The 25,322-nt window shown below is 50.8% G+C and overlaps 1 protein-coding gene across 1 annotated transcript in view; it reads right to left on the bottom strand.

The window, feature by feature from the left end:
* DSCAML1 (DS cell adhesion molecule like 1) overlaps positions 1–25,322 on the bottom strand; it is a 314,658-nt gene that overhangs the window by 3,525 nt on the left and 285,811 nt on the right. The window contains exons 18-31 of the mRNA XM_032472451.1: positions 24,956–25,102; positions 23,709–23,864; positions 16,640–16,779; positions 10,685–10,838; positions 8,171–8,288; positions 7,647–7,810; positions 7,273–7,371; positions 6,380–6,568; positions 5,704–5,991; positions 4,097–4,252; positions 2,317–2,347; positions 2,059–2,177; positions 1,604–1,756; positions 782–976 (exon numbers count right to left, since the gene is read on the bottom strand). Coding sequence (XP_032328342.1) covers positions 782–976; positions 1,604–1,756; positions 2,059–2,177; positions 2,317–2,347; positions 4,097–4,252; positions 5,704–5,991; positions 6,380–6,568; positions 7,273–7,371; positions 7,647–7,810; positions 8,171–8,288; positions 10,685–10,838; positions 16,640–16,779; positions 23,709–23,864; positions 24,956–25,102 — 2,109 coding nt within the window. The remainder of the gene's footprint in view (positions 1–781; positions 977–1,603; positions 1,757–2,058; positions 2,178–2,316; positions 2,348–4,096; positions 4,253–5,703; positions 5,992–6,379; positions 6,569–7,272; positions 7,372–7,646; positions 7,811–8,170; positions 8,289–10,684; positions 10,839–16,639; positions 16,780–23,708; positions 23,865–24,955; positions 25,103–25,322) is intronic.

The following is a 25,322-nucleotide window of genomic DNA, read 5'->3' as shown; positions in this document are numbered from 1 at the left end:
TAATTTTTATTAATTTTTTTAGTGGAGGTACTGGGGATGGAGCCCAGGACCTTGTGCATGATAAGTACACGCTCTACCACTGAGCTGTTACCCTTCCCCCACAAAAGAGTAGCTCTTTAAAGTTCTCATTGTAAGAATAAGAAAAAAAAAAACTGTAACTATGTGTGGTGATGGATGTTAACTAGAATTACTGTGGTGATCATTTTGCAATATACACAAATACCAGATCATTATGTTGTACACTCGAAACTAAATATTATATGTCAGTTACAGCTCAATAAAAAATAAAGGGAATGAGTGGGTTTACAGGCAGAAAGGTGTAAATGAGACCAGACTGAGCAGTTCCCCTACCCCTAACCCTGGCAGCCACTGAAAACCGGACTATGGAGTGGGCCAGGCTCACAAGATCCTGCTCTCCCCCTGTGAAGGCAGTGGTGGTGGCAGATCTTTGACTAATGAAGGGCAGAACATCCTTCATTCTTGATAATATGCAACCACCCCTTGAGTGACACTCGGCCTTTTTTCCAGCAAAAATTCTGTGTACCATTAACTCTGTCATCTTTTGGGAGGGAAAAATGAAATCCTTCACCAAGCAGAGCTTGGCTAGGTCAAGCGTTTTTGTCACAGCCACAGAGTGAGTCAGTGGGCAGCTGGAAATGAAACTGACTTGGGCCTTGGACCCCATGATTGGGGGAGTAGGAGCTGGGAAAACAGAAGGTGGAAATGAGTAATGGGGGAGCTGGAGGAGAGCGAGCAGGATGAAGGCAGGTCCCTGGTTTACCTGTGTCTTGGGAGAGGCTGGCACTGTAGCTGTCACTCTCAGTGACAGTGACACCATGCTGGGAGCCCACAGTGCGCCAGTCGGAGGTGAGGGTGCGGGCGGGTGTGGAGGCCTGGCACTTGGTCAGGGTCCACTGGCTTGAATACCGGTTCCGGGTGCTATGGGCTGACTTTATGTTCTTCCTGGACACTGGATCTGCACAGAGGAAGCAAGAGCTAGCACCTCCCAACTGAGGGCACTCAGGCTTGGGCAGCTGGCATTTACCAGAAAGAGCAGCGGGGAGCAAGGGAAGAGGCAGTAGCAGTCACAGAAGCTCCCTTGGGAATGCTGAGTGCGCCGCCTTCCCGGACCACACAGCTATCCATGGAGGGAGAGAGCCACAGTGTGGAGGCATGTGGGCGGTGGGCGGCACCCTAGTCCTCCCCAGACACCCCATCTTTTCCTTCAGCCTGGGAAGACAGTCACCTTCTCTCCTGCTGCCTCATGACTCTATCTTCATTCCCTACAGTCCTTGATGTGGTCTAGCTTTATGTCCAGAGTCACAGTGGTAGATACAAAAGGCCCTTGGAGAGAAAGAACACCTAACCCTCTTAAAATTTCTAGGTAAGGCAACTGAGGCCCAGAGAGATAAGGTTAGTGACATGCCTAAGGTCATAGCTAGTGAGTCTGCAGTCAAGGTCTCTGGACTCTAATTCCAGTGCTCTTTCCATTCTTCCATCCTGCTCCTCCCTACTTAAAAAAAATAAAAGTCACCTCTGCCTTATGCTGTGCCCAAAAATCCCCGTGTGGGAGGAGGGCTGTCTCCCTGGGGAGAATGCATACTGGTGCCTGGCCGGATGTCAGACATGTCGATGAGGGGTCCTGTGCTCTGGATGAGGGCTGGGTGGTGCAATGAGACACCGGTGCAGAAACTCTGAGGGTTGACAGCTTGGCTGAACTCAGCATCCGCCACAGGGATGGTGGCCTTGTCATCTCCTGGAGGAAGAAGTAAAATCAGCAGGAAGCCTTCCCTTTGGGCACCATCTTTGCTTCCCAAATTTCTCTGTCTTTATCCAACACTGAAACCAAGAAAGGTCAGGCCAATTCTTCCCATTAACAGAGGAGAAAACATAGCTCTTGAGAGAAGCTTCAATGAGTTCTCAAGTTGTTGAGTTGTTGGCGGGGCTAATACTAGAACCCTGGGCATTGCATGAGGACCCATGGTTGCCCTTCATGGGTTATGGTTTGGGAAAGCACACTCAGAGCAGGACAGAGAGCTCATGGCACCTGTCACTCACCCAGCTGCTTGATGCCCTCCTTGTCCTCGATGAGCAGCTGGACCCTGGGGATGTCAATATGTAGCCGCGGGCCCTGGGGTGGCCCCTTCACCGGGGTGTCAAAGCTTCGGTTGTTCTTGCTGTGGGGAGAAGAGCTGGAGGTGGGTGACTCAGAGCCATAAGGGGTGGGGGAGGGGTTTTGCAGGATAGTGGGGTCTTGGAAGCCCAGCAGTGGGGGAAGGGGGTGGAGGAGAGAGGATGAAGTTATGTGACACCCACCTTATCAACATTTCTGCCAAACTCTTTGCATCTGCAAAACAGAAGAGAGAGGAGACTGAGTGAGAATGGAGTCTCAGAAGAATGAGAACTGGAAGACGCATGGGGAACAAGGTGGGAGAATTCCCTAAAATGGGGCCAGGGCTGGGCTCCTGGGAAGCAATGTAAGGACCTCTGAGATAGTCCAACACATGATAAGGTCTCACTGCTCCCAATTCAGGATTTGGCTCAGGTCTGTTTTCCTTTCCTCAGATTTTTATCTAATAGGGAGGTCCTTCCCAAAGGAGAGGATATATAAAGTGCTCCATCTGGTTCCTGAATTGACTCTAATTAAACAAGACATCATAGCAGGCTGGAAATGGGCATCAGTGGTGGGTCTATCCTCAGTTACTTGTTGGAGAGAGGAGAGTTTGGGGGATGAAGTAGAGGTGGTGAATGGGCACCTCCAGATGACATCAACCAAGAAGCTTCATTTCCTTCTCTAGAGCATCTGGCCCCAAAAAGTCCATGGATGGATTTGAGGGTCACTGCTTTGTCTCAGAGGGGCCTTGAATAGGATCTGGACTCTCAGGTTAGGAATTGACAAGAGAGAAGAAGCAAAGGGCCTAGTTAATCCATTAGACCTCAGACAATGGAGAATGATTTGTTAGAGCAAATCTAGCTGCATGAATGCATTTAACCATCTGTCTACCCACCCATCCATCCAGTCATCATTACTCTATCCACCTTTCAATCCACTCTTCCAACCATCCACCTACCCGTCCATCATCTGTTCATTCAACTACCTACCCATCTATCCATCCATCCATTGATCTAACCATTCATGCATTCAACCATCAACGCATCCAACCATCTAATCATCTGTGCAACCATCTATCCAACCATTTATCCAATTATCCATTCATCTATTTAACTAATCATCCAATCATCCATTCATATAACCATACAATCATCTATCCAGCTTACCATCCAATCCATCCATTGATCCAACCATCTATCCATTCAACTATCAATGCATCCAACCATCCATTCATCTACCCAACTCCTAAACACCCTAGGTAGTCTTAGTCATTCCCTCTTCTGTGATATTACTGTGCCCTACTTCTCACGTTAGACCATAAACCCTAGAAGGGCATGGACTGTTTCCTCTTCATGCATCTTTATATATCCAATGTCTGGCAGTAGCTACAATACAGCAGATACTCAATAAATGTTTTCCAAATGAGTGAATGGACATTTATCAAGCAACTAATTGGCCTTGGAGAAATTGAGGTAAATCAAACCCATTCATGCCAGGCTATGGTATCAGGTGTTGGGACAGGGGATGACATTAAAAATATTTAACAACTGACAAGGCATGGAAACTGCTCAGTCAAAGCTAATGAAGGTCCTAGAGACAACTTGCAGGTCTACTCTTCAGTGGCCGGGTCATAGGAAAGTCACAGGGATCCTGTATAAGAGAATGAAGCATCCAGGGTAGAAGGGAGCAACATCTATTTACAACCAACATGGAAATGTTTAAATATTTTAACAAGCAATATGGTTTCACCAGGGTGTACCTCTAAAGGTCAGCCCTGGTTAGGGTGGGCACAAAGTCCTGTGGGCATAGAAAAGGAAGCAGTGAACAACTAAGGAGGGTTCAGAAGGTTGGAGTAGCAGCTCTTCCTTCAAGGGGACCCAGGCACTCTCTCTTGTGCAGATGGTGCTGTGAGTCCATGGAAAGTGGCCAGCAGGGCTGAGAGTCAACACTCCCTCCCAGGAAGCCCGTGGGAAACTCGCCCACCTCGGAGCCGCTTCAGCCGCTTCTCCTTCCTCTTCTTGCGCACAATGAACAGCAGCGCCACCCCCAGTGTGGCCAGGATGACCGGGCAGCCGATGGTGAACAGCTTCTTCACGTCATCCCCCTCGCCTTGTGCAGACTTGATGGGCGGGATGGTGCCTGAACAGAGGTGATGAAGGGAGTCAGATCAGATGTCCCTTGTGAGTTGAGTGTTATGCTGTCTCAGGGGCAAGGTAGCCCTTTGACCTCTCTTGCTACCTTTGGTCTCACTCTGGCCTCTACTTCCTGGTGCAGAGCCCCAACCCCCCAATTCTGCGCCCTCAAATTCTGCTCCCATCAGGACAGCCATGAACAGTTTTTTTTTTGTTTTTGTATTGGGATGATATTAATGACTCACTAGGCCTGTTTTAGAATTATCCTGAATTCTCAGAGAGTCTCCTGCTTGTTGGAGTTCAGTGTTCAGTTCTAGAGGGTGAATTGATGGGCTGAGATTCCCATATCCAGTTGGTAAGGCTGTAGGGGGGACGGTGAGGCTCACAGTAGGGAGAAGTCAGGGCAGTGGGATCCTGGGTGATGGGGGCAAAAGCCACTAAACACCCTGCATTTTCTCCCTGCCCCTCGTCTCATAGGCAATATCCACCAACCTTGGGGGCCGCAAGGAGACAATGATGAGTTCTCCTGCTGGCAAGCTTTCTGCCAAGCCCTGATGCTTGCTTGTTTCAAAACCTTACCTAGGAGTCATCTCCTTCATGAAGGCTTCCCTGTTGGAGCCCATCCCCTTCCGATACCACTTTTATTCTGTTTCCTTAAGACCTAGGTAGACTTAATCTAGCTTGTGACAACTGGTTCCTGTGAATTCAGCCTTCTATGTGCCTTAAATGCTTGTGTGTGCATGCTTGCATGCATGTGAGGTATCCCCACGTGGCAGACTCCGATTAGTGCTCACCACATATCCACGTGCTCATCTACATCCCCCAGACTTCCTGGTGGTTCGATGAGAGCCATATTGCTAGTTCTGACAACAGAGTGTGAACAGAAGTGGGGAGTGTCACCTCCTGGCCAGGGCCGCTAGGAACTGGTGTGCCGTGTGCCTTTTCTACCTCTCTTGTTTGTGACCTTGGAGGCTACATGGCACAGCTAGAACTTGGTGGCCAGCCAACCCTCACAAGATGTTATGAGAGTGAGAAGAAAATCTTTATTGGGTTGAGCCAAGGAGCTTTTAGTGTTTATCCGTTACTGCAGCATCGGCTACCCAATCCTGACTAATACCATCTTAGCAGAGGGTTCTTACATGGCAGGACCTCTAACTCCATCTCACTGCAACAGAGAGCAACAGAGAGCAAGTGCACCTTCAAAGACCCTCTGTCTTTAGTGTTACCGACCTAGTGTTTGTGACTCGTGGATCACAGGTGCGTCTACCTACTTACCTGTCTACCACTGTCCTGCCCTCTTTGCCTGTCCTTTGCTAGCTTAGTCACCTGTCAGCCTCTGTCCCTGACTACAGTCGTGCCTCTTTTTCTATTTGCTTTTCTATCTCTTTATCTGTCCGCCTCTCTGCCGGCTCCCCTGGCAGCAGCTGGCTCCGGCCCCTCCCACCGCTTCCCACTCACTGCCATCGTAGTCCAGGGTGGCGAACTGGGCAGTCTCGTTGCCGCAGCCAGCGCTGTTGCAAGCCCTCATGCGCAGCTCGTACCACGTGGCCTCTCGCAGCTCGGTCAGAAACACCTCCGCGGAGCTGTTGGCACGCAGGCCCTGCCAGGCCCAGGTGCCCTTGGGCCGGTACTCCAGCACGATGGCTGTGATGGGGCAGCCCCCGTTGTTCCAGCCCTGCAGGTTGAGCCGAGCATGCGTGGAGTTGATGTGGGTGAAGAGGTGCTGGTCTTTGCTGAAGGAGGGCTCTGAGGGGGCCAGAGGGAAAGATAGCGATTAGAGACGCTGGGAAGGATTTCCCTGGGGCAGCTGGGACTGCAGTGGCTCCGGGGGATCAGAGGGAGGCCCGAATGGGAGGAGGGATGCCCCAGGAAGCAGAGGAGGAGGAATAAGAGGAGAGGAAGAAGGACCTGGAGAGAAAGGCCCAGCCAAGGAGGAAGAGAGATGCAAGAAGAGGGAAGAGGAGGGCTGCCCATCTGCTACCCCTGGCAGGGAAGTGGGGCCATTTTTCCCACTGTGATTCATCCAGATGCTACAGTGATGGGAACTAGGCGGGGTCTCCCTGAGTCTCCATGCTTCCCTGTGCCCTCCCTCCTTCCCTACCCTGGCTGCCTCCCACCCGGGCCCAGGCCTCACCGCGCCCGTGGGTCTTGGCCTCGATGATCTCGCTGATGCGCCCGGAGCCCACACTGTTCTTGGCCGCCAGCTTCACCTTGTACCACGTGCCACACTTGAGGCTGTCCAGCCTGAAGGACCGCTCACTCGAGCTGACGAACACGTCCTTCCACTCCTCGCTGTTGTCCACCGAGTACTGAAGCACGAAGCCTGCCCGGGAGGTTTGCCTGGCTCAGGGGGGCAGGGCAGGGCCTGGGGTACCCCGACAAGCATTATGGGGTTGGGCTCTGCTGGGGGGGCGGGGAAGCCTCTGGCCAATTGGGACAGAGCATATGCAAATTAGATGCAAAACTGGAAGGACCTTCAGTGAACTTTACTGCTCTCTCCCTTAGGCTCCAAGGTGGGGAGGGGAGCAGAAGCCAGAGCTGTGAGGCTGCAAAGGGGTCCTATTTAGACGCTGCTACTTCACTCCTGGCCCTGAAGCATTAGCATCACCTGGGAGCTTGTTAGACAAACTCTCAGCCCCTGCCCTAGACCCCCTGAATCAGAATCTGCATTCTTACAAGATCCCCTGGTGGTTCATATGCAAGTTCAAGTTTGAGAAGCGCTGTCTAAAACACTTGTTACTTCTGTAGATTTGGAAACTAAGGCCCAGAGACAAAAACTGACTTCTTCAGGCTTGCACAGCCCACCAGTGGCAAGAGGGGTGGGTGTTCTAAAGCCTAGACGTCTAGGCTGGTATATTTTCCATGGCCCTTGAGTAACTTCCATGTGGTCCAAGTCGCCCCTCCCCCCATCATTTGCTAAGTAAGCATTATGGGGACAAGTGGTGGGAGTGGGTGAAGCCCTTCCCCTGCCCCTGGGCCCAGAATTCCTTCCCCTGTCTTCCCGCTCCTCATCCAGACCCTTCTCACCTCGGATAGAGCTGCCCCCATTGTCACCTGGAATCCAGGTCAGGGTGATGGATGAAGCAGAGGTTTTGGAGACAGTGAGGCGGGGCTGGTCCGGGGGAACTGTGAGGGGAGAGCCATGAGCCCTCACCACAAAGGGTTAACCTCTGATGATGAGGGGATGAGGGTACCCTCTTGGTGCCTCCCTCACCCCTGCTCATTCTCCGCCCCACCCCTCCTGCCTCCTCTTCCACGTGGCCCCTCTGACCCACTGAAAGCCTGTCTCCCCGGGAGCTGGTCTTCTTCCATTCAATGGCCCTCTCGCTCACACAATGGAATTCCTCCCCCTTCTCCCTTCCCTGTCCCCCCAGAGCCCCACCGGCCTTGCAGCATCTCACCTTGCACCAGAAGGTTGACGATGATGGTGTCGAAGCCCCCAGTGTTGGTGGCCGTGCAGGTGTAGTAGCCCGAGTCCTCGGCCTTCACCGCGCGCAGCAGCAATGTGCCGTTGGTGTGGATGAGCCGGTGGCCGTCCATGGACACGGGGATGGCCGAGTCTTCACTGCGGGGGAGACGGGTTACGGCAAACATCTCCTCTGGAGCCTCCCCCAGGCATGTAGGCAATTAGAGCTGGGAGCCCTAGGGGGCTGGCCAGGGGACCCTGGATTCTTGGCTTTTTACTCAACACTTCCTGGGGCTGCTATCCAATAACCCTGGCCTCTTCAACCACTCAGGGAAGAGAGATCCTTGGCAGCCAACAGAGGGGAGCCAAGGAGGCCAGGCCTGCTTGTGAGGGCGGTAGCTGGGTACCCAGCAGGGCCTCCACATGGCTAGGGGTGACTGAGTCAGCTGGAAGGGCAGGACACCCGGGTCTCTTCATGGCTCTTCTGCTCTGCCCATCCCTGCAGGGTCCTGCACACACCTGTCCTTGGTCCACTTCACAGCAGGGGCTGGATCTCCCACGGAATTGCAAGGCAGCCGGACATCTCTCATCCAGGGTGTTGTCACGGTGCCCCCAAAGGAGATGATCTTTGCTGGGGCTACAGGGAAGAGAGGGCCGCCCAACTTTTACCCCCAACACTGCACTGGCCCCCCTTTCTCAGGGCTCCTGACTTTACAATTCAAATCCTCCCTCCCCTACCTGACTGCTACCTTGGGCTTGGGGGGGGGGGTGCTGAGTGCAGGGAATTTCTGACGGGAGTCATCGATTCAACAAACATTTATCAAATACCTGCTTGGGCCAGGCGTCACAGGCGGCTCTGAGGACCCACAAAATAAATAAGACCTACTCCCTGTCCTCAAGTTGCTCACCACGCAAGAGGGAGACAGACGCTTAAAAAAAATCACTAGGGTGAAAAATACAATTCTTTCCAGAAGCAGGAAGAGGGAGGAATGCACTTGGCCAGTGTCGGTGGAAGTGATGGCCAGGGGTGGCTTCTGGAATTGGAAGCTTTGACTTGAATCGTGAAGGCTAAGAAGGAAGTCACCATGCAGAGAAAGAAAGGACGTCAGGACGGGGAACAGCACTGAGAGGCATGGACGCCTGAAACACAGGGCAAGTGGGAGGAGCTAAACCCTTTGGGGTGACCAAAGCTCAGGGTCAGTGACTGGGGTGGGGAGGGGTGAATTCCAGGCCTGGAGCTGAAAGTGTTAAATTAACCAAGCGACCATGTGCTTCAGGGGACCAGAGCCAGCCCCACCGAACTGCCATGGGTCCCTTCTTGGGGAGAGGGAAGATGTAAGGGGGCCGGGGCAGCGGTGCTTAGAGTTTGGGTGCAGGGAATAGAGGTTCCTCTCCTGTGAGGGCAGTGCAGGGGCGATGGGCTGGGACAGTAGTGGGGTCCAGCGGGGCTGCTGAGGAGAAGGGCGGTGGAGGACCACAGAGGGCTGAAAGACTTGGACTGGGCAGATGGGCCCCAGCTAAGGTGGTCTCCACTGGGTGGGGGGGCCTCAGGGAGAGCAGCAGGGATTACGGAGACCCCGTTCCAGACCCAGTTCCTACCCGGTGGCTGGGGGTGGCTCCCAGGACCTCTTGGTGTCTCAGGTTGTGTGTGTGTGTGTGTGTGTGTGTGTGTGTAGAGGGAACAGCAGGGCCCATCCCTCCTACCTCCCAGGGTTGCTGTGAGGTCAGAGAAGGACATGCCCTCTGGAATATGTTACATTTAATGTCCACAGGGGAAGGCACCCTCAGGCCCAGCTCTAGGCCAGCGCCAGGAGCCCTGCGAGGATCAGAGGCCCCAGGCCCTTTCCCTCCTGAAGGAGACGGTTCAGGAGGAGGTAGCACCTCTGGGAGGAGGGGTCAGGGGAGGTTAGCAACCTGAGACCGTGGGGAAAGAGCCCCGACTTGGAGCCAGAAGGGCCCCTCCCCCTTGGAAGCCGGCTTCACAGGCTGTGCCACTCCTGCCGCAGAGTGTCCCCTGGAAAATGGGGTAACAACCTCCACTTGCAGGCAGCTGGAGGCCCCGGGCCGCTGCAGGCCCTCAATTCAGTGCTGGCTGACTCTGACCCTGAGGCAGGGGAGGGCTGACGCCTCTTGTATCTCAACCAAAGGAAGCACGTCACCCCAGGAGGGCGGCTGGGCTGAGGCAGGCACCACCCCTTCCGAGTCCTGGTGCCGGGGGCCCGGGGCCCACAGAGACAGGTGGCTGAGGGGGGAGGCAAGGCCAAGAGGAAGGACCCAGGGGGGCCCAGAGTTAAGGTGGAGGCTTGGGGTCTCGGGTTTATGTGGCTAAATCCCACGCCCCAGGGTTGGCACGGGGGGCAGCCTAGCAGCTCTGAGTGGCGGCCTCTGTCTTGATCTGGCGTTGAGGCCTGAGAACTGTCATTCCCTGCAAAGTCAGGGTGTTCGCACCCCCGTGCCACACTTATGCCCAGGTCAGGCATTTGATGGGGGCACCCCGCAAGAACAAATATAATCTTATTCGCCCTGTGCGCCCCATCCAGCCCGCAGCCTCCTTCATGGTTTGCCCTCTGTGAATGTCTGTTGACTGAGTGAATCACCTTCTGTAGGATCACCTCTGCCTGAGGTGTCCAGGCTTTGGAATGAGGGGGCTGTCTTTGCAGCTCTCTGCTCCATGGAAGCAGCGTACCCCACCTCAGTCCCTGCTGGAGGAGCTGAGCATCGGGCTGGGGGTGGGGCTCATGCCTCCTCCTGCAACCCCAGGGGAAAGTTTGGATTCGGGGACCAGGGTGCGCTATGCCCTGAGCCCCTGGGTAGCGGTGCTGCCTCCAGCCTGTTGTGAGGCTTTCTGGGAGTCAGGGGGCAGCAGAGGCCCAGTCTTGGTGGGTGCAGGAGGGAGGCAGGTGGCCAGCCAGCTCCTTACAGCCAGATCACAGATAGTATGGAGGGGAGACCTCCCCTACTTGGGGAGAACCAGGATTCTAGAAGGGGGTTTCTGGCAGCTTCTGCCCTCCGCCCCAGCCCCAGGCCGCTCACCCTTGCCAGCAGGCTCGATGGTCACCTTCTCGCTGCTGTTGCCCCGGCCGGCAGAGGTGACGGCGGCCACCCACAGCAGGTACTGCTGCCCACGGTTTAGGTGGGCGATCCGGTAGAAGAGCTGCTCTGGACTCGTCTCATACTCGCTGGGAGCCTGCGGGGCAGAGGCGAATGTGTACTGAGACGAGGCCCCCGGGCCTCCAGCCTCCAACTCCAACCTTCCTGGGGACCCCGGGCTCAACAGAGGTGATGACCGGGTCAGGGGTGAGGGGAGGCAGGACCCTGCCTAGTTTGCCTTTTCTGGTTTTGGAGCAACACCTGGGAGCCGAAGGACCTGGAGTGTTGCTGGGTCAGCCTCAGTTCACCTCTTGGAACTGATCCAGGCACTGACCACCATGGCTCCAGGCCAGGAAACGTCTGAGTGTGTTTTAGGTGAGAAATGGATGGAGTCAGGAAGAGGGAGAATGGAGGGGGGAGGGTCCCAGGAAAGCCCTTGAGAAAAGGGTCCCTGGGAAGAAGCTAAATGACTGCATTTGCCTTATTAGGGTTGTAGACAGGCTCCCCCAGCCTGTCCCTGCTCAGAGTCACCTCCCAGCCCTGCCATCTAATTACTGCTCCTTCACTCCTCTGTCTGGGGGAGGAAGGGGTGGGAGAGGGAACCATGAAAGCGTAATGGGGCAACACTTTATTAATGATTATTAGTGGTATAGATCACTGTATGTATTTGTAGGTTATATTAATCTATAAATTTTTTTTAGCCAAATGACAGTTTTGACAAGTTGCCAACAAAACAATATCGGATCCCAGTGGTTTTACCAGTTGCTTTGATGAAAAGATTATGTTGCCTTGGAAACCAGAGGCTCAGATATTGAAATGAATTTGAGAAGGAGCTTTTGATAAGCGCTAGTTTGCAGACCTCCTGTCAGCCCCTTCCCTGGTGCAGGCGGGATGGGGCTGACTTTCATTTCATTTTATTTTTTGGTCAGCCGCGGGGAAGGGAAAGCAGGACAGCACCAGGGCCTCTTTGAAATCAGGGAGGAAGTCTAGGGAGGGGGAGCAGCCCCTGGAACAGATGGGGGGCCCTGAGGACAGAGGGAACTAATAATTAGTTATCTCTGCAGTCACGGGACCTTGCACACACATGCTTATATGCACACACTCAGACGCACAGGGGACGCATGGACACATCCAAGCACGTGCTGAGGGACAGACCTCCAGACAGATATGGGGTCAGAGGGACATTCTCTGTCCCCCATGGGAGGGTTGAAGGGCCCAGTGACTTATAACAGGAAAAAAATATCCTTTTTGGCCCCAGGCTGTCTGCGGGAGAGGCCAGGGAGAAGGCACACGCATCCCCGCAACACACAGCGTTCCCCGGCAAACTCCTCCTCCTGCCTTCCTTATGGAGATCTTGGCCTGAATTCAGGAGGTTCCTGAAAGCCACCCTGAGCCCTGGTAGTTGGGAAGTCCTTTCAGGCTAGGCTGCAGTGCTCGGGGATCGGGTGCATATCTGCAGGTCACATCTGAGCACGAGGCACCTGCCTGCCTTCTTACTGTATGACCCATAGTGTCTCTCGTGGTTCCTGGGGCCTCAGGTTTCTCTCTTGCAAACTAAGACAGCAATACAGCTCTACCTACCCTGTGTGGTTACCACGAAGCACAAATGAGGCAAGAGGTGTGCAAATCCTTTGTAAATGGGGACATGTTCTTCTCCTGGTGCATTTTCCTATGAGAGTAGAGGAGGGTGTGTGTGTGTACATATGTAGAGAAAAGCTGAGTGTACTTGCTTGTGTGTGTCAGTGTGTACCTGAGTGTGCATTTGTGTCTACAGAGAGCAACAAAGGTTTGGCTTCCCCTTGGAGGTGTCAGATCCTGGGTGCCTTCCTTTTTAACCTGGACTTGCCAAGAATCTTCTGAAATCACTTTTACAAACACACAACTGTACTCCCAAATAAAGTCCCAGTGCATCAAAGGTTAAAAATGGGTAAAACTATGAAAGAAGAAACTATAGGTAAATATTTATTTGTCTTTCTAATCAAAAAGATAAAGGCAAACATCAAAGATGGAAATGATTTATAAATATGAATTATATGAAAAGAAAACCCTATGGTACAATAAAACTAGAATCAAAAGGAAAGTAATGAACTGCCAGTACTTGCAACCTATGTGATCAAAATGGTTATTATCCTTCATAAGTAAAGAGCACTTACAAATCAATAAGAAAAAACCATGATTCACCCAAATAAAAAATGGACAAAAGACATGAATTGACAATGACCCAAAGACAAATAAAACAGCCAAAAAAACACATAACCTGACTAGTAATCAAAGAAATATAGCTTAAAACAAGGTATCTTTTTTCCTAAATCCAACTATCAAAAAATAAAAAATACATAATACCTTGGATTAGCATGGGCACAAGGAAAAGGTATATGCTATTTAACAATTCTGGTAGAAGCATAAATGGATGAAAACTTTCTGAAGGGTAATTTGCAAATATGTATGCAAAGAATACACATTAAGAATATTCATACTCTTTGTGACCCAGGAATTCCTAAGAAATTTACCCTAAGAAAATAATAAAACATGTGCATAAAGTCTTTTACAAAGAATTCTCAATGAAACACTATTTATAATGGTGAAAAATTAAAAATAGATAAAAATAGAATAATTGGGGGACTGGTTAAATAGATTATGTACATACAGGCATTCAAGATAATATTTTTAAAAAATATTTGATGGCAACTATGTTTTAATAAAAAGGAATATTTGATGGTGTGGGAAAGTGCCTACACAGATTACATGAAAAAATGTAGGTTATATAACGTTATGCAAAATTTTATTTTAATTTTGTAAAAAAAAAATCCCCCAAACAGAACCATATAAGTACAGATCAAAGACTGGAAGATTATATACCAAAACATTGCCAGTGTTGCTTTTTAGGGAATGGGAGTACAAGCAATTTTTACTTTATTCTTTTAGCTATTTATAGAATTTTCTACACTAAAATTATATTATTTTGATTATCAGAGAAAAACAACAAACATAGTAAAATGTTTGGTAAAATTTCTAACAGGACACAATGCAGCTCTGGCCACCCCAGGGTGTAATTCCTGGGAGCCTGCACCATATGCAGTTTCCCACATCTATTCTGAGGATTTCGCACACACAAGTTCATACACTCCAGTGTGTCCAGGCACACTCAGACTCACGTGCATTTGCCTCTCACCTCACACTCATATCCACCATCTTGCACTGTCACTTATAAATGGGCACGTACAAGTGTGCCCTCCCTCCTGGAGCTCTTTCATAAATGAATTTGTAATGCAGTTGTTTGGAATCTGGAATATATTTGTGCAAAGCGATCACATCACACAATCACACGTGATAGTCAGGTCCCCTCATTCCCCTGCTAAACCCAGTCCCTACCATGCAATGTCGTTGAACTTAAGTCCTCATCATACTAGCACACCTGGCCCCTCGTGTGACATTGTCTGATGGGAAATCTCCCCAGAAGAGAGGAGGTTCCTCCATGCTCGGGATACAAAGAGAAAGGAGAGTTTCTAGTAGCAGAAGGAAGGGACGGGGACCAGGAGTTCTGCTCTGGGGCCTGGAAGAGGTGTCCCCAGCCAGGGGACTGGGGCTTGGTGGCCTGAGTTAATCAGGAGGCTGCGCTCCCTGATACAATCCCTTTGAAAGACTTCATTATCAGACAAGGTCATGGCTGCAGAACCCAAGCTGGAGAACGAGGACCCACCCTCTCATCAGTTTATGAAGGGAAACTTGCCCAACATCTAAGGCTTTACAATTGCCAGGCTGCTAGTAATTCATTCATCAAACATGTATTCAGTGACAGTGAAGTTCCATGCACAGTGTTCCACAGCCAGGGGCCCAAAGATGAAAAGATGCTGCCCTTGTCCTCACAGGGCCCCACAGACCAGTGCGGGGGAGACAGATGAGTGAACAGCTCATCGCCATCTAATGCATTCAGCCTGTGCTGGAGGGTGAAGAGGATGCTGCGGTAGGATCAGCAGGGGCAGAGGTGCCGGGGAGTGAAAAGTCATAGCGGGTGTCCAGAACGGTGACAAGCCTAATGTAACAAGAGCCTAGAATGTGTGTGGGGAGGCGGGGCAGGAGGAGACGGGAAAGAGGAGCAGAAGACACGGCTGAATAAGTTTATTGGAAAACTGGCACAACCCCCGACAATGGCAGGGTGTTCGCACTCTAACACCTGCAGGCCCCACGACCCAGCAGTTCCTCTCGCAGGCATACACCCCACAGGAACGCACAACACGAGCACCAAGGGACACGGACAAGAGTGCTCACAGCGGCACCGACTGTAATAGCTCCACATGGAAAACTGCCCAAATGCCTATCAATGGATAACACAGTGGATAAATAAATCGTCAGATACACAAGCAATTGAAAATGATACAGAAGTGAGAGTGAATAATCTTTAACCACACACAACAATATGGGTGAAATTCACAAATTCAAAAATAATGTTGAGCCAGAGAAGCCAAACAGTGTGTGTGTATGTGTATAAAACATTTAAAAAGAGGCAATGTTAATCTGAAGTCAAGATGGTGGTTATGCTGGCAGTGGGGGTGGGTGGTGACTGGAAGGGGCATGAGAAAGCCTTCTGGGGGTTGTAATGTCCTGTTCCCTGCTCCGGGGACCCCCTGCTGCTTGCCTGGGTGCGCTGTAAAAATTCATGGGGCTGTACAGTCACCTCACACTGCACATGAGGTGGTGGCTGTGAGGATGCAGAGGAGGGGACGAAATCACTAAAAAGATATTTCTGGGCTTCCTCTCTGGTAATAGAACTCTGGCTTCACTGGCAAGGAGCGGGGCCACCTACGGCTCAGAGGGTAATTCAGAAAGACCACAGGAAAGCAGAGAGCAGAGGACAAGATGATGACACAATTACTGAGCAATTTCAGGGTTAGATTTCCGGGCTGCCAGAAGCTCATCTGCAGGTGCTGGGGCTGCTGTCACATCATAAGCTGCTGATGGAGGGAGAAGCTGGCCTCTTCCTGCTCTTTGCCCTCCCCTTTCCCAAGCACATCTCTTGATAGTACTCACGGCCCTTCAGGGAGCACCCTCTGCCTCCCCTACTCGACTGGAAGCGCCTTGAGGGCAGGTGTCTTTGCACCTGCTCTCTTAACTAGAACAGGTGTGCTCCAGAGCAGTCACTCAGTAGAACTCAATGTGTGGTTTAGTGGCGGGAGATAAGAGGCAGAGGGAAGGATGCTTATTATGGGATATGGGCGCACATCTCACTGTATCCACTCTCATCCCCTCCTACCTCTCTGTTGGGGCCCCTCGGACCCCTCTCAGCATCACTCAGCCCCTGCACTGTGCCCCAGCCTGGGGGCTGCCCACTGTGCTCCCAGGTTTGGGAAGATAGCACCATCTCTCAGGGCTCTCCCCTCGGCAATCCCCAGACCCCTGGCCCAGAGAGATGCCCTTGCCTCCTCTCAGCTATCCCCCATCTGTTCCTCTCTTCAACTGGCTCCATGCCAAGGGGGCCACTCAGGGCAGAGCTCCAGCCACCTTCCAACCCCAGACTGACCATGCTGAAAAGTGATTCATTTCCAGAGGCCATGGACTAGCCAGTCCCCAGTGCAGCCCTCTGGGGTCTGCTAGGACCTTCCTCACTGAGGCTCTGTCCTCCCTTTCCCACCTGCTTGAACGTGACCTCTGACTCAAAGGAACTTCCAGGGCTTCCAGGGCTTGTGACAAGCTTGCAGCCCCTGGAACAGAGGACTGACCCAAGATGGACTTGGGTAAGTCTTCAGCCACTCTTGGGTGACCAGTGCCCATACTTCTCCGTGAATTCTATAGAAATACAGATATGAGCAGCCCCAGGATTTGGCCCGGAAGTCAATTGATCTGCAGGGTACTTTTTCCTTTCTCCTGTCCTGCTCATCTTTCGGCCCTGAGCCCACTTACCGGCTGGCCAGACCCAGGGCTGGAGCAGAAGATGGTGTACTTGCGGATCACCCCGTTGGGCTTGGTTGGGGGGAGCCATGACACGACCACACTGCTAGCAGATGAAGGGACAGCTTTGATGCCAGCGGGGGGACCTGGAACTGAGCAGGGGGAAGGCTGGGTCAGTTTAGAGAAGGGAGGAACACAGCCTTTGGGAAAGAATGACAGGGTTGGGAGAGTGGGGAGATCAATCTGGGAGAGCTTCCTGGAGGAGGTATCCTTGAGCTATGGTTTAAAGGAGGAGGTTCTAGCATGGCAAACAGGTGGGAGAACAAAGGTGATCATTTTGGGGTGGAACAAAGTCTTTGAGATGGTGGCATAGGGAGTGGACAGCTTCAGAACTCTTTGGCCAGAACCAAGGACTTACGAAGCACAAGAAAGAAACAGAACCCATGAGGAATTAATCTTGACCTCTATGACCCTAACTAGATCCCAGCTCTCATGCTCTACAAGTGGCTTGCATTTAAGCCAAATATACTGGCCATTTTTCTCTTTTTGGCTGGGGACCCTGGAAACTCACAGACCAGGCCTCCTCCTGAAGGTCAAAGGTTGGTGGCCAGCCAGTGTGTGACTGCGTTTCTTGCCACGTGCTCAGGTCACTGCCCTTGGGGTGATGGTTAGGCCCTTTCTGCTTTCAGGAGGGAAAGTCTACTTTAGAATTGGCTCAGAAGTCCATCCTGTGTGGATCCCAATCCACATGGGTTCTGACCTTCCCTTCAACCCCATGTCTGGGCCTGGCTGGGACCCCAGGGCTCTGCCTGGGAGACTGGAAGCTTCCACAATCTACTTTGCTTTCCCCTTGTACTGTTGTGACTCGTCTTCTCTCCTGGGAGGTGGTTTTATGCTCCTTTGAAGAGAGTGATGGTATCCTATTGAACTGATTTTACCTCTCTGAGCCTCAGTTTCCCCATCTATATGGACATAATAACAACCACACTAAAGGTTTGTAGTGAGAATTAGTACCAATTAAAATAAAAAACTTGGCACAGTGCCTAACACAAAGAAGACGCTCAATAAATCGTAACAATGAGTATTTTTGCACTTCCTCCTCTCAGCTTTTAGCACCTATCGCAATTTAAAAAATATAAGTGGTCAACAACTCTCGATTCAGTAAAATAACTAGAAACAGCATCACCATCCACCCAGGGGCCTGAGCCCGAAGGCTGGCAGTCATCCTCGACTCTGCCCTTCCCACTGCTACCTCTGCTAGGGGTCTCTGCAGTTTGGGGATGTGGGGTGGGGGTGTGGGTCTACGGATGGCTACCGGGCAGTTGTAATGTTCAAATCTTCTCTATCCTTGCATACTTTTTTTCTTATCAGTTATTGAGGGAAACATGTTGAAATCTCCCACTATGATTGTAGATTTATCTATTTATCCCCCTAGTTCTGTTGGTTTTGACTTTTGTGTATCTTGAGGTTATATTATTAAGTTCATAAAATTTAGAACTGTTTTGCCTAGTAAATTAAGTCTACTATCATAACAAGGTGTTCTCCTAATAATGCATACTATATTTGATATCAAAATTCCAGTTTTCTCTTAGTTTCGTATAATCTTTATCTTTTTCCATTCTTTCATGTTTAACTTTTCTATACCTGTATGTTTTAGATGTCTCCTGTAAACAATACATGCTTGGGTTTTGTTTCATTGCTAGCCAGCCTGACAGTCTTTACCTTTTAATTGGAGAATTTAGTCAATATATCTTTAATGCAATTACAGATATATTTCGGTTTAAATATTCCATCTTACTAAATACTTTCTGTTTGTCCCACCTATTCTATTTCTTTGTATTTGTGCCTTCTTTTGGATTGAGTATTAAAAAACACTCTATTTCTCCCTCTGTGTTAGTTTTGCCATTATACTGTCTTTCACTGCTTTTAGATTACGACGTGAATCTTTGACTTACCAAAGTCTAATAGCATTAATTGGTACTTTTCTTCTCAGACAATGCAAGGACTTAGAACTTCCATTTACCCTCTCTCAACTTACATGCCATTGTTGTATATTTTAATTCTGTATATATTTTAGACCCCCCTAAGATGATGTCATCATCATTTTATGCGATCAGTACTGACTGATCCCTCCCATATATTCACCGTTAATGGCTCTTCTTTCCTTCCTACATCACTGAGATTCCATGTGGGACCACTTTCCTTCCAGGTGAAGAATACCCTTTAATATTTCTTCCAGGGCAGATATGTTGGTGATAAATTCTTTTAGTTTCTGTTTAAAAATGTCTGTTTTAAATCTTAGTCTTGAAAACTATTTTTGCTAGGTATAAAATCATAGATTGATAACTATTTTTTCATACATACTTTAAATATACCACTGTCTTATTTTCTGGCTTCCAGTGTTTCTGATAAGTTAGCTGATAATCTAATTGTTGTTCCTTTGAAGGTAAGTGGTCTTTTTTCCCTCTGGTTGCTTTAAAGATTTTTCTCTTTGTGCTTGTTTTGTAAGCAGCTTCAGTGTGATGAGCCTAGGTGTGGATTTCTCTAAGTCATTGCTTGTGAAGTTTGTAGAGCTTCTTGCATCTGTGGCCTGAAGTCTTTCATCACCTTTGAAAAGTTTTCAGAAGTTTTATCTTCTGTTCCGTTCTCTTTCTCCTTTTCTTTGGGTTATCTTCTCATATCTTCTGTGTCTTTTCCTTGATATTCAGAATGTGGTCCATGGATCAGCAGCAGTGTCACCTGGGAGCATGTTAGAAATGCAAAATCTCAGGTTCCACCCTAGACCTGCTAAATCAGAATCTGAATTTTAACATGATCCCCAAGTGATTTGTACGCACAGTAAAGTTTGAAATCACTGCTCTATATCCCTTACTTGCTCTTTTATTTTCCAATCATCTTTCTGCATTTCATTTGATATTATCTCCTGACCTACCTTCCAGTTCACTAGTTATCTCTTCAGCTGTGTCTAATTTGTTACTAAACCCATCTAGCGGGTTCTTAATTTTAGACATTTGTAGTTTTTTTCCCTAGATTTTCCATTTGATAGTTTCCAATATGCTTAAAATTTCAATCTTGTTCAGAATAATTACTTTAAAGTCCATATTTGATAAAACCTATATTTGGACCTCTTGTGGCTCTGTTTCTTTTGTCTTTTTTCCTGCTGGTTTTTGTTCACATTGTTCTCATGATTTTTTTATTGCATGGCAGACATATTATTTGCAACATTGTTTGCAGAAACAATTTGAGGTCTCAGATGATATAATCTTCCTAAAGAGAGAATTCATGTTTGTTTCTTACATGCACCTGCAATCTGGGGCACTAGCAACCTGAGGTCACCTCAGTCTGCTTTCTAGCATTGACATGATTTGAGGCTGAGCTGTCTATTTTTGGTCCACTTTTACTCTTAGAGTTCTGTCTTTCATGATCTCAACTCAAAGTGGAGGCGTGGTTCACCAGACAGACCCACATCTCCTAGCAGGCTCCAGCCTCCAATTCATGTCTGCTAGTACTGCTCAGTCTTTCAGTCACTGCCTCCAGATTCAGCAAATATCCCCCAGGGGAAGACCTGTTCCAAATACCTGGCTCATCTCCTGAGCTGCCATTCTCCCTTGGTTCCTGGCCCAATAACTCTTCACTTTCCTGCCAGCTCTCTGATGCCTTCAAGCAAGTGTTAAAATTTTTTTCTCCAGATTTCCTAGTGTCCTCAGCAAGGAGGAGAGAGGGTTTGAGTTATCTCATCTACCATTCCTAGAAGTGGAAATCCTCTGATATGTTTCTCTAAACTTGTCCATCCTCCTCCCTTCATCCTCACTGCTGCTGCCCTAGCACATACCACCCTCTTCTCTGCCCAGATGCCCACAGGTTCTAACAGGTCTCTCTGACACGAGTCCTTATCCCCCATCCCCTTCCTGTGATCAATCCTCCACTCCTCTATAAGAGTTACCTTCCTAAAACACAGGTCTAGTTCAAGCTTCTCCCTCAGTTAGACCTTTAAAGTGGTCTAAAATCCAACCCAACTTTGTACTCTGAGGCCACGTGGTTAGATTTGTTAATTCACCAAGGAGGTGAGCAGTAGGCAAGAGGTTTTGTAGCTCATAAACTGACTGCAGCCAAGCTAGCCTGAAATCAAGCTCAGACTGAGAGATCTGGACTTAAGAAATGAGCTTGAATTTATATGTCTGCGTTTTGTCCTTTTATTTGTCTTGCTTTTCTCTAAATTTCCTGGTAATGTTTTCCTCTGGCAAAATGCAAAATTCTGAGGAGGTGTGGTGGTGGTGTGTAGGGAGCGTCTTCAGATTAGGATATGTGCCCAAGGTCCCACGGCAGAGCTGGAACTGGAAAGTGGACCTGTCTGCCTTCCAAGTCAGGGGAGTAGAAACTGTCATGACTGCTGCCTGCAAACGGGAGGAGCTGGTGGAGCTGGAGCAGCACTGGTGAGGCAGGCATAGTTGTCCGTCTACCCCTCTGCCATCATCCCTTCCTATTCCTTGCAAACAGAGTCTCACTTTTGCGTGGGTAGCCCATGTTCCTCCACCCCTCAGAGAAAGCTGTCTCTATCACCTCCACCAGAGGATTTATCATGCTTAGAGTAAGTCAGCCATGAGAATTCCATTCTCCTTTCAGTGACTGGCTTAGCAAGAGGCATACTGCCCCACGGTGGCCGATCGGAAATGAGGATAAATCTGTTGAGGGGGTTTCTGGGAAAGGTTTCTTTCACTCCCAAGAGAGGCAGGCCCATAGGAAGAGACTGCCTTTTTTGCTCGGAGCTCTGTCTTGTCTGGCGTGATGCCTGGAGCTGCAGTCATCTTGAAATCACGGGAGGAACAGCTGACAGGCTGAGGACGGCAGAGTGGAAAGATGGGAACTACTGGGTTAACCGACCCTGGAGCTGCCCTACTTGAGACGTCTTGTTATGTGTGATAATCAGTGCTCTTATTGCGTACGCCTTTTTTTAGTTACATTACTCACAACCCAAATCTTCCTCACTGATACAAGTGGTATGATAGGAAGTATAGAGGCTACGGAGGCAAGAAAGCCTTGGTTTGCCACCCAGTAGCTTCTTGACCTTCAGCAAGTTGCTTTAGCTCTTGGCCTCAGTTTTCTCATCTCTAAAATGGAAACAATACTCCACCCATAGGGCGACTGGAAGGTTAAATCATGTATGTGATGGCATATCACACATGTGTCAAGCTATGATCCCCGTTCTGGATAAGATCTCATCTGACAGTGGATTCCTTTCTGCTCAGCCTTCCTTCGGGGCACCTGGGTCTTCCGGAAGGAGTCATTTCACTGCCAGCTCTCGGTAGGTATAAAGCAACTACCATTTGCTAGCCCTTGACATTTTAGAAAGGATTCTACAGCTATTTTCTTTCTTGCAACATCTCAATGAGGCACTGTCCCTGTTTTATTATGATGAAACTGAGGGTCAGAAAGTTTAAGTGATTTGTCAAGAAGCGGCAGGGCTGGGGGACGCACATCTGCTGTGTTTCTCAGTGTCCCTCCTGCTCTGGGAAGCTGCTGCCCCAGGGCCCTGGCCCCTGCCTGTATATGTCCCTGTGTGTGGCTCCGCAGGCAGCTTCAGGGTGACAGCTCCCTGTGGGGAGGGATGGTGGTCTTAGACCCTTGGATTCCCTCGTGGGGTCTCACTTTGGTCAGTTAAACACGTGGAGTTGCTTATGGCTCAGGCCTTGCATCAGAACAGGACACAAGAAGTCTGGGGGTCTGGGTGGTTAATTTCTAGAGGCCAGGAAGTTGCCTGGGTGTGTGTGTCCCCAAGGCCCTGAAAGGGCCAGGCTCTGAGCATCATCCCTGTTCGATCTCCACACAAGAGCAGGTGGCTCTGCCTGGAGCCATGCCAGGAAATCTTGATGGGGGGACTAATGACAGGAAAAGTAGGGCAGGCAGGTTGGTAAATATTTAATTGCTCAGCACTTAAGCAGGGGAGGGGGCAGATCTAATGGCAAGTGGGGAGCATTAATCTGAGCTGGGAGCCGGTCCAGTCACTGAGCCAAGTACTGGGCTGCACTGGGAACCTCTCCACCATCACTCCCAGCCCCTTCTTAACTCCTCTCACCCCTCCAGCTCCTTCTGCCAAAGTGGATGAGTGGGTTCTAGACTGTGGGCCTCTGTATCCTTTGAAAAAACTGAGGCTGAGTGGGAAGGAAGCCATAAGGGCCAATGATGGTTACTGTTTGTTAAGTGCCCGCTGTGTGCCAGCCACTTCATATACAGACTCTTGTAACAGTATAGCACCTGGTTCAGGAAGGTTAGAATCAACTAAGCAAGGGGGTTGGGGGGTGAGGAAAGAAGTGGGAGAGGAGCCCAGAGCTGCACATGGTCATACATGGCACCTCCGGGACCTGGCTGACCCCCGGAGGTGTGCAGCTCTGGGCCCAGGTGGGAAGTCTGGTCCTTCTCCCCACCTGTTCCCTCCTGGGCTGGCTCAGCTCCCAGCCTCACCTGACCTCATCACTCTACCCTTAAGGTTTGATTCTTTATCTCCAGTTTTCTTCCAGCTCTACCCAGTATGGGGAAGAAAGGGCTTCCAGATCATTAGCTGTGAATGAAGGCACATTTCACTTCCTCCCTGAGAGCCCCCAGCAACACCAGAGTCCAAGGCCTGGCTCATTCTGGAGCCTCCACGGGTTGACCGCCAAGTCCCTAACCCAGGATGTGAGGGGTGATGCTCCCCCTACCATCTGTATCCAGAGGAAACCAGGCTGAACCCTACAGGGGAGCAGATGCCACAAAAAAGATGATCTTGGGGTGGGGGTGGGGAGGAGAGGCTTTATCTGGCCTCTGACCCAATGCTGCAGGGGGAGGGGGTTACAGTGGCTTGTATATTTATGCACAAATCTCAGAGCACGTGACTACCACCTACAGCAAGCTGTGTTCTCCCAAAGCTGGGCTCCAGCATCCTCAAAGCCAAATACAGCAAATCAAAGGGGAAAGGATGGTGCTCTGCTCTTACCCTTCTCCTCGGAGAAGGAGCTGTGGGACAGCTCAAGGGCAGTGCTCAGCAACAGGACTGGGGAGCCTGCGCCGTGGGCTGAGGCCGGGCGGGCTGCGGGAGAGCACTCACCATCCTCCTTGGTCTGGATGTAGAGCACGCTGCTGCGCACGCCGTCCCCGGCCTGGGTGTAGGCCAGCACCTGCACACTGTAGTTGGTGAACTTCTCCATGCCTCGCAGCTCCACCCGCTCCCGCGTGGTGGTGATGTTCTGCATCTCGCCCCACTCTGCCGGACACAAGCAGCCTCTGAGTGCGGCCCAGGCCGCCACGCCTCGGTCCCCCCACCACTGCCCCTCTGCCGCCTGGGCTCTGGTCAGGCCTGCTCCACTGGGCTCAGCCCTGGACTCCATGGTGGTGGTGGCTCCTAAGGGGACCCTCTACCTAAAGGTGCACAGAGAAGATCTGGAGCACGGCTCACAGGCCACATCCCTCCCCAAGTGGCCCAACCAGGGTGAATGACAAATGCCAGTGGGGCCAGAGCCCCTAGGCAACCTTGTGCCAAATTCAACTCAATACTCTTGATAGGACAGTTCCATCTCTCCAAGTAACATTTCCCTCTCTCCACCCAACCCTCTCTCCATGAAAAGGACCCCAGGAGTGACTTGGACCCGAAAGGGAGTCTGCGCCTGGTGGACGGAAGATGGCCATCCCTCTGTGCTGCCCAGCGCCTCCTTGGGCTTTCGGCTCTCCCCAGGCAGTGGCTCCACCTGGATGACTCAGGAGAGGCTGAGGCTGCCTCCCCTGCACCTGACCATTCCTGGGCCAGCACCCCAAACTCTCAAGAGGATAAGGGCTGAGTCCCCGTCACGTTCTCTGCACCATCGAGGACACCCTCCCTGCAAAGAACCCCGCACAGAGAATGTGGGCAGGGCTGGTGGAGTGACTGCAGCCAGGAAGGGCCAGGCCTTCCTCAGGCTCAGTGAGGACCCATCATCCTGGCTCTGCCAAGGAGCTTGCTTGAAGATGAGCTTAGGGAGAAGGTCCCAGGAGACAGCCAGAGTCTTAGAAGGAGGAAAGAGGCTCTGAGCTGACAGCCCTCCCCCTGGGACCACGGGGTTTTCAAAAAGACGGGCCTTGTAGAGGACAAGTGCTGGCAAACCCACCCTGGCGCCTCGCTGGGGACCTGGCACAGGCAAAGCCCCGCAGAGGGCCTGGCCAGAGGCAGGCAGCAGTCTTGCCATGGTCCAGAGGGTGAGGACGCCAGGCCCAGCCTGAGGGATGCCAGGTCAGTGCTGGGGAACCTCGGAGGCCTGAGCAGTGGAAACTTCCTTTTCCAGGAGGTCAGAAACCAGGGCAGGCCACTCCCATTAGACTCACCCCCATCAACGTAGAGTGACCAGAAGATGACCCGATAGCCTTTGAGGACACCATTGAGGGTGCTGCGCGGGGGCTCCGACCAGGAGATGACGGCCACGTCGGAAGTGATGGACAGGGCCCGGACGTTCTCGGGGGGCTGGCTAGGCACTGCAGGGGGCAGGGAGAGAGCCAAAGAGCGCAGTCAGGGAGATACAGCACAACGTTCATGTCCAGAGGTGGGGCCCGTCCAGAGGTGGGGCCCAGCCAGAGGAGCTTCGGGTTAGAGCAGTGGGAGCCCCTCCTGACTTAGTGAGTCAAGAGACTTTGGGCTAGTGGCTGGGAAGTGAACCAAATCTTTCCTGGATATTTGGGTAAACAGAGATCTTGA

Source organism: Camelus ferus, chromosome 33, assembly GCF_009834535.1.
Source record: "Camelus ferus isolate YT-003-E chromosome 33, BCGSAC_Cfer_1.0, whole genome shotgun sequence".
Taxonomy (NCBI): Eukaryota; Metazoa; Chordata; class Mammalia; order Artiodactyla; family Camelidae; genus Camelus; species Camelus ferus.
This window is presented reverse-complemented; position numbering and strand designations above follow the sequence as displayed.